The sequence below is a fragment of the Protopterus annectens genome, chromosome 6.part0 (genome assembly GCF_019279795.1).
Source record: "Protopterus annectens isolate FY-2018-M chromosome 6.part0, PAN1.0, whole genome shotgun sequence".
In the NCBI taxonomy this organism is placed as follows: Eukaryota; Metazoa; Chordata; order Ceratodontiformes; family Protopteridae; genus Protopterus; species Protopterus annectens.
In genome coordinates this window covers 740,159,954-740,172,053 of record NC_056737.1, presented here as the reverse complement: position 1 = coordinate 740,172,053, position 12,100 = coordinate 740,159,954, and the positions used below count along the sequence as shown (strand labels likewise).

Genomic DNA, 12,100 nt, shown 5'->3' with positions numbered 1-12,100 from the left:
TGGGAAATAATATGTTGTACAATGTGCTGCACTTAATGTATACTTTTACTTTAAAACACTGGAATACATCTAGAACTGTTTGTTTTCTGATATTTTATGTAATCATTTGCAGAAGAAAAATGACAGTGCTGTGGTTTGTACAGTTAATAACTTGTATCAAAATATTACAAGATATGTGTTCTTTAGAAAAGATTTTATAATGTCATTGGTTATAGGAGAATTTTCAAAGTAGAGCAGAAAAAAATTGATAATGTATTATACAGAGGGTTATGATCAGGTCTCCAGTTGTCCAATTGTAACCACATTATTAAGTGTTCAACACATGGATGCCAAGAAATTCACCTCGAGAGTGAAGCTGAGACCTGATCGCAACTGTTTGTATTGCATGCAGTTTTGTGTACTCCATGTACTATCAGTTACACAAGAAAAACATTGCAATGTGTTTTACAGACTTTGAAAGAGCGCATAGACAGCAAGTAAGGAAAAAGTCATGGACAGTTTTAAATACTGGCCTAATCTAAATAAATTACTTACAGGCTAATGTCTGTAAACTTCTATGGACGTAGGATACAGGAATGATATGCAGGGGTCAAAGGAACATTCCTTCCCTTATAGCTGGTGGTCACAGCACTTAGGGGATGTGACAACAGTTACACACCTCTTTAAGTGCTGTTTCATTTGGGTTGTATGCTACAGTAGCGTGTAACAGTTTTATCTTTTTTTCTGATTTTGGAGCGTAATCATGGTGCTTTATGCACTACAACAGCTTTTCCACTGTTTATTCTTAAATGGTTTTTAGTATGAATCTTTTCAAATTGTCTTTTTTCTTTGTGAATCATTTCAGATTGTTTCTTGTCTTTTCAGATTTCGAAATTGGGAGCTTTTTGCTGTGGCCTTAGTCTCTGCAATCAACACACCATTGTTCTATATGTGCTATGCATTATTCCATGGGTCCTTTTCCAATTTTTCAGACTTTCGGTACATTTTCAGATTCTCCAGAATATATATATTTTTTAAATCACTTGATACTTAACTGTAGTTATTCTGAAAACCAAGTCCACAAAGTTGTAAACAATTGGTATACCCAAATTAATTATTGTCTTTAGATAGCTGAATATAGACACAGATTCACTTTATTTTTCTTTTTGTGTGGATTTTTTTTCTTTGAGTTACCAGGTTTTCTAGCTCTTTTATAGTGAGTCCTGGAGAGAAAAGCACCAACAAAACAGTGGCTTTAAATAACATACAAAAAACATATATACAAAAGTATCTTGTGTCACACAGCTGTTAGATACAAAAGCAAAGAAGACAGAAACAGTACTTTTATATACAAGTACAGCAATAGTTGATCAGACTAATACATAGAGGGTTATATTAGCAGGTCTTTGATCATGGCCAGCTTGTTAAATATTTGAGACATTCACATTGAGAGCAGAGCTTAAGACATGTACCATAGCATCCATATCTAGAACATGTGGTAAAAAGGGGTCTACTTCAGAAGACTGAAAAACCAAAAGACTGATTCCCAAAAGACTGAAAATTCAAAATACTGAACACATTTTTAATGCAGGGGACAACCCCCCCACCCCGCACCCCTCATGTGGGGTGGGGGCTGCACGAGGGGGTGCATACACACACACCCTGCTAACTATATATACCAACTCCAAGATCGCACAACAGTGGAGAAGGGGCAAATTCCATCATTCAGTATTTTGAATTTTCAGTCTTTTGGGATTCAGTCTTTTGTTTTTTCAGTCTTCTGAAGTAGACCTGGTAAAAGGTTATGATTGTTGACCATACTTCTTTGTACTGCATGGAGCTTTATCTGTTCCATGTACTTTCAGTTGCAAGAAAAAAAATGTAAGCATGTGAAGTGTTTTCTTGGAATTCGAAGCCTTTCAAAATTGGCAAAACACAGTGCTGTCAAGCAGACAACAGGCAGAAATGAAGTGTTCCTCAGAAGAACTAATGGCTTTAAAAACTGTTAGACTTTGTTCTGCCACATTTTTTGCTTGCAAGTGTGGCAGAGTGAAGTATCTAACTGCTTTAAAAGGTGTTTTACCCACTGCTACTGTTTTTTCCCTGCCAGCACTACCTAGTGTTAATCCCGAGAGCACGGCCTGATCTTAACAGTGCTTAGGGTACTTAAAAGCTTATTAGGCACATTTCTGATATCCATTATGTGTCTAAGCTCAAGCCATCCCATTTCTGATGATGTTGACAGTGGTGTTCTGTCGCAGGAACATGTTATGAATTTGGTGGCCTTTTGGTAGATGTTCTCCAGTTGCTTATGGGTTGTACACAGAATAGTACTATATAGTACTTCTTAGTAATTTGGGTATCAGTGCTGCATTGACTAGTTTCTATTTTTATGTGTGAAAGAATATGCTGTTCAAACTGATGTCCATGTTTGAAGCCTGGGTTTTCATCCTCACAGGTATTTATGACACAGTAGCTGAAGTAGATTTTCTAAGTCTAGCATGTACTGAGTCTTGATCAGATGCAGTCATTTGAAACTACTTTGTAATTCTATAGCCACACCATGAGATCACAGCCCGTTTACCCCAGGGACATTTCTTGGAAAAGGTGTGAAGGGAGAACTGATGGCTGCCTTTGACTTTATACCATTCATGTATTCATTCGTGCAGCAGTGATCTTTTTGATGTACATCTGAGTAATTTATGGAAAGGTGTATCTTTCTGCATATAGATAGATGCAATGTATGTGTGTTTGTGTATGCATCTGTCTCTTTCACTGTCTCTCTTGCTGTTTCTTACTGCATTTGTCTCTGTCTCTTTCTATGGGCCTGTGTTTTATATATATTTATATATATGTATGTATATATAAACACACAAATTTCCCCAGCGCCAGCTCTCACCAGCTCGTTCAATAAACGTTTCATAGTAATAATCCACACCACACGGCCATAAGTTCTCCTTTTAATAAAGATGAAAACAAATACACTCTTCAGTGCAAAATCTGCTCTTCTGTGCCCATGACACTGTAAATGATGCACAAAAAATGCTTCTAAATAAAGCTCTGCTCTAACACACAAACCGGTTTCACCATGTAGGCGTCCTCATTGTAAAATCATACAGGAAGTGACATATTCCCTACTAATAAAGTAGTTATTTAAAAACCACAGTGATCTTTTTATTATTTTTAATATACACACACACACACACACACATATATATTATATATATATATATATATATATATATATATATATATATATATATATATATATATATTCTGAAACACGCTATTATCCTAGAAACACATAACATTTGCATTTATAAATTTTCATTTAATCCTGGCTTATATAGTCCCCCTAATTTGAGTATCCAAGTTTTTTTCTTTCTTATCTAAAATGTTATGTTTTTTTATTATTGATAACCCATCACCCTGAACTCTGTCTATACCCACATATATAAAGTGTGCCCCTGCATGCTCTAAATAATGCTTATACAATGCACTGCACACTCTTTTACAATTAATATCACTGATATGTGTGGCCATTCTTTGTTTAAAAGGCCTTAAGGTCTGTCCCACATAAAATAATCCACATTTACATAATGCCTTATATACTACCCAGTCTGTATTACATGTAATCAAAGTCTTGATGTCAAATACCTTCATAGTGTTAACTGATGTGAAAGATTTGGTTTTAGATACCACTTTACAATAAACACAGTTTCCACAAAAAGTGCTGCCCGTAGATGTTATATTCTTGGACATTTGTCCCATAAATTAACTTTTTTTGTATTTATTAAAATGTTCACCACCTATGTTTCTGTCTCTTCTGTATCCAAACTGGCATTGTTCCTCCAGTAAGTTCTCAAAAAATCGGTCAGACTTTAAAACTGCCCAATATGTCTGGATAATTTCTTTGATTTTAAATGTGTTTTACCCAAATTTGGTAATAAATCTTAACTTCTGTGTTTCCACCCTTTCTGCCCCTCTTTCATTCTCCGATCTTCGCAATATTCTCCTTTCCTGTTTATTGCTAAAGTCATGAGCTTTAGAAATCAATTCTCTGTTATTTTATCCCCTCTTTTGGAATCTACATTCCATTTTAGTGCCTTCTTCCTCAAAGCATTGGTCAGTGCTACACAAACGTCTCAATCTCAAGAATTGTGCCTTAGGTATGTTATTTTTAACATGGGCTCGGTGACAACTGTTGGTGTCTAAAATGGAATTTTTTCATAAATGGCTTCCTAAACAGACTTGTTACCATAGTACCATTTATTAATTTTGAAACATTCACATCTAGGAAATCTATATTGAATGACTGGATTTTTCCAACAAATTTGATACCCAAACTATTCATATTTAGGTAGGTAACAAATTCACACCATGTTTTCATCACTCTGTGCAGAGTATCCAGGGTGAAAAGCTCCATGACATAATCATAACACCTAAAATGAATACTTTGGAATGCATTCAGTATGTTGACAATGACTTCAGAGTGAAAGACCCGTGCATGCAGCTGAACCTCGGGGACAGAGATACTCAGCAGAGGAGATTGAGGTACTTAGAAAAACCTCTAAGATTAATGGCATTGAATACGTCCCATTTATGAGTGTCGACTTACGAGAGCGATTTGCCTTTCCCATGCCTTTTTCGAGCTGAAGCCCAGCAGTACAGTAAGTTGGTGTTGAGAGCTGACTGACAGGAAAGCTGTGAATAAAAAGCATCACCTGCAAGAAGAAACCATTCACCATACAAGATGAAGATCTTTGAAGAAAATATACTCATGATTTAGCTGAAAGAGGGGGCAAAGAAAATGATCGCCAACAATCGCAAACTTCAAAGATGTCTCCATACAGCAATAAGAGAGCATGGGTTTCATAAGAACTAAAAGGACTAAATAACACATCACCCACCTATGGATGGCTTTTTAAACATAGAAAGCCGAAGTGGCAGCAGTCACACTCCCAGAAGTGGATATCTAGCCTGTATTTTATTTCTGTGGCAAGTCACAGTCTCGCTGTCTCTGGATGTGCTGGTTAGTTCGTACCGGTTGCCGCAGATTGCTAAACTTAATGCTGGTAAGGACAAAGACTGTCACTTTTAAGAGCTTGCTTGGTGTACATTTTAGCGAAACTTGACTTTAGCTTGTAACTCTCCCAAAACTAATTTGTGATTGCCAGCAATCAGATTTACCAGAGTTCGTTTTTTGTGTAGTGCCATTTACTGAAGACAGGCTGCATCATAGGCCCTGACTACAACGTGCCTTGCTGTCGGACGCTCTAGCTGAGAATCGAACGGGACAACGTCTTGTTATGAGGCGACAACGCTACCGTATGTAGTAGATATCTGGAGTCTGGTATTTTATATTATATTGAAAACAATTTTATATTAATAACCAAAACTTGGCTTAAATACCAGGAAGGTCAAAAGGCACCAGCTTGGCTGCAGCCATTCATTGTACTCATGGACTTGCCAAGCAAATGACCCCCAAAGATTATCGAATGCTTTTTGAGAATCAGTATATGGAAATGAAGAATGACTTGCCATAACCTGGATATTCCACCCAAAGAAAATCAGTGCCTTCTTCCTCTGCCTTTAACAGAACCCTGAATTCTTGCACTGTGAGGTTGAGAGGTATGACTTAATATACTTGCAACACACCCAGGAGAGATGGAACCAGAGAGGTGATTGCACCCCGTCCCCCTTTTGTTACATCAGGATTCAGACTAGCTGCACAAAGCACAGCATCTTGACCCTGTCGATGGACTCCTTTATTCCTTCTAGGTCTATTTTTGATCAATCTGCTAAGTACCCAATGCTCTGTAAGGGTGTTCCTGTCAAAGAACCAGCTTTTTCCCTGTTTGTATTTACTTTATTTACACATACTACACATTTCTGAGTTGTCTCATTTTTTTTGTTGTACTGTTTTGCATTTTTACTGATCTTATTTGGTTGACTATTGCATCACATTTTCTTTGTTGCACTCACACTTCTACTTACTGAGATATCTGCTATAGAATTGTTTGTACTTTTATTGCTCACGCTGAGTTTGCTGCTATTTCATTACTGTTGACAGTTAACTGGATCATTATTGAACTGTTTCCTTCCACAGAGCTATTTCCTGCTGTTAAATAGCCTACCACTACCCTATCTTCCAATATCTATCCTACACTACTCCTCCATGACTCCTCCACACTATCTCACCTCATTTACATGTCTTTTCATTCTCACCATTCTGTATAATGCATCTTCTTATTCCAATACCACACTACCCGCCTCTTTTCACCCCACTCATCCTCCACTATCTCCCTTCCACATCCTTCATCCCTCCATTTTTATTTGATATCCCTCCCTCCTTCAACCAAATCCATTTCATTACTTTAAACTAAAACACCATACACTCTACAAAAGTCTCCCACTTTCAAATGTAAATTACATCTCCCTTTACTTTACTCCAATTCTAGGTTTCAACTCCTCTACTCCTTCTCTTGTCTTGCTCTTGCAGGAGATGTCCATCCTAACCCTGGGCCAACACCAACTAACATTCTCTCTCCCACTACCCCCACAAATAGGCACAATAATAAATACCTTAAATTTATTACCATTAATACCCAGAGTATTAATAACAAAATAACAAACTTTCATGCCTGGCTAAATATAACTGAACCTGACATAGTAGCAGTAACAGAAACCTGGCTAAAACCTCAAACTAGTAACTCTGAAATTTTACCACCTGGCTACCAAGCACTCAGGTCCGATCGCCTAAACAAAAAAGGTGGTGGTGTAGCCTTAGTCTTCAACTGCCTGCTAAATCTTAGCCCATACCAAAATACCATTCCCAACTTTAATAATGCAGAACTAGTCATAGGAATCCTCAAAATAAACAACTTCAAAAGTATCTGTATTATAACCATCTATATCCCTCCTGGAGACAACTCCTCCACCCTAGAGAATATTCTCTGTTGGGCCTCAAACAATATTAAACAGGAAACTTTCATTCTAGGTGATGTAAATATTGATTGGAATAATATTAATAACAACACTCCCCTTCAGTCTATCAATCTTTATAATTTTACTCAACTAATAAACAACATTACCAGACCTAACAAAACCAACCCTCCAGGGTCCATCTTGGACTGGATCCTAGTCAGCCACCCTAACAATATCTCCAACTCAGGTACCTTACCAGACTCATTAAGTGATCATCTCCCAGCCTTTATTAACCGAAAAACCCAACAGCTCCCACACCAACAACAATATGCCCACTCTCGCAACCTAACTAATTTTAATCCTTCAGTATTTTCAGAAACCCTTCAACTAACAAACTGGGATTCACTAAACACTCTTCCCCTAGATGAAGCCCTAGAACTCTTCAATACTACCTTCCTTAAAATCCTAGATTCCCAAGCCCCTCCCATTACAAAAGGATAAAGTTCAACTCTGCCCCTTGGCTAACTAAAGACACTAAAACTCTAATGCGACAAAGGGACAAAACATGGAAACTATACAACAAATATAAAACCCCAGCCTCTTTACTGCAATTTAAGCAACTCCGCAATCTTGCTAAAAAACTTATTATAAAGGATAAGAAATCTTACTACGGCAAACTTCAGTCCTCCCTCACAAATAATCCCAAAAAATTCTGGAATTCCATCAATTCACTCTTACATCCAGGTACAAAATCCAATCCCTGTCCAGACAATAATAAGACTGACACTGAAATAGCAACTCTCTTTAACTCGTTTTTTACTGGCTCAATAGCTGAACTGACTAAATCCTTCTCCTCTTCCACCCCTACCCCAAAGCATCCTTCTACACCCATCCCTCACTCCAACTCTCATAACCCACCTCCCACTTTCATTCTACATCCCGTGTCTACCACCAGTATCAAACAACTTCTTCGCAAACTCAAACCATGCTCCAATGCCCCTGACAACATTCCATCACTCTTTCTCAAGCTCGCAGCAAATGGCATCGCCATACCTATCAGCATTCTCATCAATAGATCCATCCAAGAATCTTATGTTCCCAAACTTTGGAGAGCTGCCCACATTCTGCCCCTCCATAAAGGAGGCAAAATAACACCATCTCTAACTTCCGCCCAATAGCAATTCTTTCCCCAATCTCGAAAATTCTTGAAAAATGCATACACCAGCAACTCATGCCCTACCTTCTCGATAACCATCTCCTCACTCCCACACAACATGGGTTTCGGCCTGGCCACAGTACCATAACCGCTCTTCATTCCTTCCTAGAAATTGTCAACCAAGCCCGTGACTCTGGAAAAATTGTCTCCACTGTTCTTCTTGACCTTTCTAAGGCCTTCGACACTATATCCCACACTCTCCTTCTCAACCACCTCTCTAACCTCTATCTCTCCCACAACTCTCTTTCTTGGTTCAGAAGTTATCTCCCTGATAGATCCCAAGCTGTGAAATGGAATACTGGTACCTCAAAATTCCTACCTACCCCTACCGGAGTCCCTCAGGGTTCTATTCTCGGGCCTTTGCTCTTTAACATCTTTATCAATGATCTCCACTCTTCTGTTCCTCTTGCTCATATAGTACAATACGCAGATGACTCCACTGTTATCTGCTCTGCACCCAACCTTCCCGAGCTCCAAGCCAAAACCCAATTGGCCTTCACAACCATAGAAAATTGGATGCTTCAAAATCATCTTTCCCTCAATGCCAATAAATCCCACATCATTCTCTTCTCCCCCTCAAAAGCTCTGACTCCTGATAAGTCATCCTTCATAATTTCTAGCCTCTCCCAGTCCTCAATAGAAGTTGTTAGGATTGCTAAATTACTCGGAGTAACCATTGATGAACACCTGAAATTTAATAATCATATTCAACTAAACATAAAGAAAACTCATCAGAAGCTCGGTATGCTTTATAGAAATGCAAACTTTCTTACTCCATCTTCAAGACAAACTCTCGCCACTACCTTCCTTCTCCCTTCTCTACTGTATGGTGCTCCTCTTCTATCCAATCTCTCCACTTCTATCTCCACAAAACTTGAAAGTTGCTACTACAAAATTGCCAAATTCGCTACTAACTCCACTCATTCTACACACCACTGCATCTGCCTCCGTAGTCTTCAATGGCTAGAACTCCCTAATCAACTCAATTTCCTCCAACTTACTACTGCACACAAACTAATCTTTAAACCCACTGCTTGCCCAGCATTATCTAATACCTTCACCATATACAATCCTCCAAGGCCCCTAAGATCTAGCCACCAAAATCTTATTTCAGTTTACAAACCCAAACGACCCCCTGGCCAACTCCTACTTTCCTATACTACAGCAAAAAAATGGAACTCACTTCCTTCCCTTCTAAGAGCCACTACAAACTATGAACACTTTAAATCTCTTCTTCATTCTCACCTTTTCCAAAATTGGAAATGTAATTGTATACTTCCTACCTAGATCTCAATTTATCCTAGTTCCATCCCACCCCCCTGGTTCCCCTTCTTCTGACACTCTCCCTAGCTCCCCTCTCTTCTTCATTATCTCCTCCTTCCTCCCTGAATAAACCCTTTATTTTCCTTCAAGTGCTATGCTTACTCTCACCTTAAATCTTTTGACTTTTTTCTCAAGGTGGTCTCCTGGACTCAACCACAATTTGAACATTAGTTATCTGTTCTTTTTCTATCCTCTTCTGACACCTCTCCTTTAATTTCTTTGCTTCTTCTTCGTTTCTCCTATGCATCCCTGCTCTTGCATTCAAACTCTATCTATAATTTCCTTTCCTTTCCTACTTTACTAACATTCACAGTTGCACTAATATATCTTTTTTCTTATGTATAGTGCCCTATGCACCTCATTCTTGTTTGGAAATTGTTAAAGTATTATGCTATTAGAACAGAGTGTGTTTTTGTGTGTATTAGTTTAGATCTGTTCTGCTGTGTTTTTGTGTGTAATGTATTATCATGGAGCTTTTCTCCCCGGGCCTCCACTGAAAACGGGCTTTCGGGCCCAGTGGACTTCCCCGGTTATCAAACTGGAAATAAATAAAATAATAAATAAATGTTTCCATAGATCCTGTCCATATGCACCAACAGTCGTCCAAAAATCTGCACCACATATTTATAAGTTGTTTATATAGATTTCCATCATGGTATATCAATCTGTCTTCCAGATAACCCATGAATAAATCTGCATATATGGGTGCAAAATTAGTGCCCATGGCTGTGCCTCTAATCTGTAGGTACCAATCATTCCTGTAGAAAAAGGCATCATGTTCTAAAATCAGCCCCAATGCTTGGAGCAAAAAAGTAATGTGCTTGTCACTATATAACCCTGACCTTTCTGCCCAGTATTTTACAGCTCTTAAACCACCTTCATGTGGAATGCTCATATATAATGACTGAACATCCAGTGTGCATAATTATGCATGTACTGGTACCTGGATGTCATCCATCAATTTCGTAAACTCATTACTGTCCTTTATTCTAGCCCTTATCAAGGGCAGCAATGGTTTTAATTGTTTTCCAAAAACTTGGATAATGGTTCATTCAAACAGCCTCTACTGGAAACTGTAGGTCTTCCAGGGGGATTAACTACTGTTTTCTGAATTTTGGGCAGTATGTAAAAATAGGATGGCTCAGGATCATCCACCTTAAGTTGTTCAGTAATCTCATTTGATAACATGCCCTCTAAAACCATGTATTCTAGAAATGTGTCTATTGTAAATTTAAAACCTTGCCCTGAATCAAATGGTAATCTGACATAAGATGTAACATCATTCAGCTGTCTCATATCTTCCCTATCATAATTAGTAGATTCCCACAAAACAATATCACTTCCCCTTATCTGCTTTTACCACTACTAAATCATCTTTCTCTTGTAGGTTTTGCAAAGCTGCCCTCTCATCAAATGTCAGATTAGTGCTATAATTTCTAAAAATACTATTCTGATTTAAATGTAAATCACGTAAAGTACGTGGTGTGGATTCTTACTACGGAACTTTTATTGAATGAGCTGGTGAGAGCTGGTGCTGGGGAAATTTGTGTGTTTGTAACTTACTGTCTGTGCACAGCTTCACTTGGGGTTAGCCATTTGGTTCGTGCACCATCTATGTGGATATATATATATATATATATATATATATATATATATATATAGATAGACATAGATAGATATACATATATATATTCGTGTGTGGGTGTGTATGTATTGTATTGCGTCTGTATGTCTGAAATATTTAATCTGTGGAGATTTGCAATGCTTGCCTGAAAGAAGTTAATGTAGAATTAGTATAATAAATGAAGAGGTACTTGTTTTCATTTTTTAGTAGTGTAGTGAATGTGTTCAAGCTGTATAGCAAAAAACAAAAATCACCAATTTGTTTTGAATAGTTATGTGTTTGCAATGTCCCATCTGCACAAAGGATGTTGTTCATAAACAGGTTGCATAGTGTCCAAAGCCATCCAAGGGCTTTGCATACTAGACAAAGAGTTCTCATTTCAGAGTGTACTAGGCAAGGGGGGTACCCGATTCCTGCACACCACACTACTCCATAGTACAAAGCTGCACCACTGGGTAGTGAAGGTTTAAAGAACTGCATGTAAATGCAGTACTGTGTTGGCATGGCCTATTTAAATTAGGTCCTTGCATATCCCAGTACACTATTTTTGCATAGAAGACTTCAGTAAGATGGCAATTCATAGATGTCTATACTATGCAAGACCTCTGTAGGACCGTACACAAAATAAGTACACACATTTATTAGTAATTTGTTAGCTGTATTGCACTTACAAATTCCTGTAGGAAAATTTGCACAGGGTGAAACAGAACAGATTCACCTTTTTAGATTTCCACTAGGTGTGTGCCCGTGCGTGTGTATGAGTGTATGCATGCGTGCACATGTATATCTGTGAATGTGTGTGTGTGTGTGTGTGTGTGTGTGTGTGTGTGTGTGTTTGTGTGTGTGTGTGTGTGTGCATGCACAATTGTGAGTAACTGTGACTTGAAAGTGCATGACTGATTGTGTGTCTGTGTAACTAGGATGACCACTATGTGACTCTGATATGGATGAAGACATTGCGGATGCAGGGATTGCTGGTACTGGATGTTTGCTTTTCTGTGTGGGAGTGTGTGTGTGGTCTTCACTGTCTT

General features: G+C 38.2%; 1 protein-coding gene across 2 annotated transcripts in view; it reads left to right on the top strand.

Annotated features, from left to right (window-relative positions):
- The window catches only part of TMEM260 (transmembrane protein 260), a 1,312,140-nt gene that overhangs the window by 602,836 nt on the left and 697,204 nt on the right, over window positions 1-12,100 (top strand). Inside the window, exon 5 of one of the 2 annotated variants that reach the window (XM_044074428.1) lies at window positions 865-978. The exons of the other annotated variant lie outside the window; for it this stretch is intronic. Coding sequence (XP_043930363.1) covers window positions 865-978 — 114 coding nt within the window. The remainder of the gene's footprint in view (window positions 1-864; window positions 979-12,100) is intronic. 2 annotated transcript variants of the gene reach the window in all.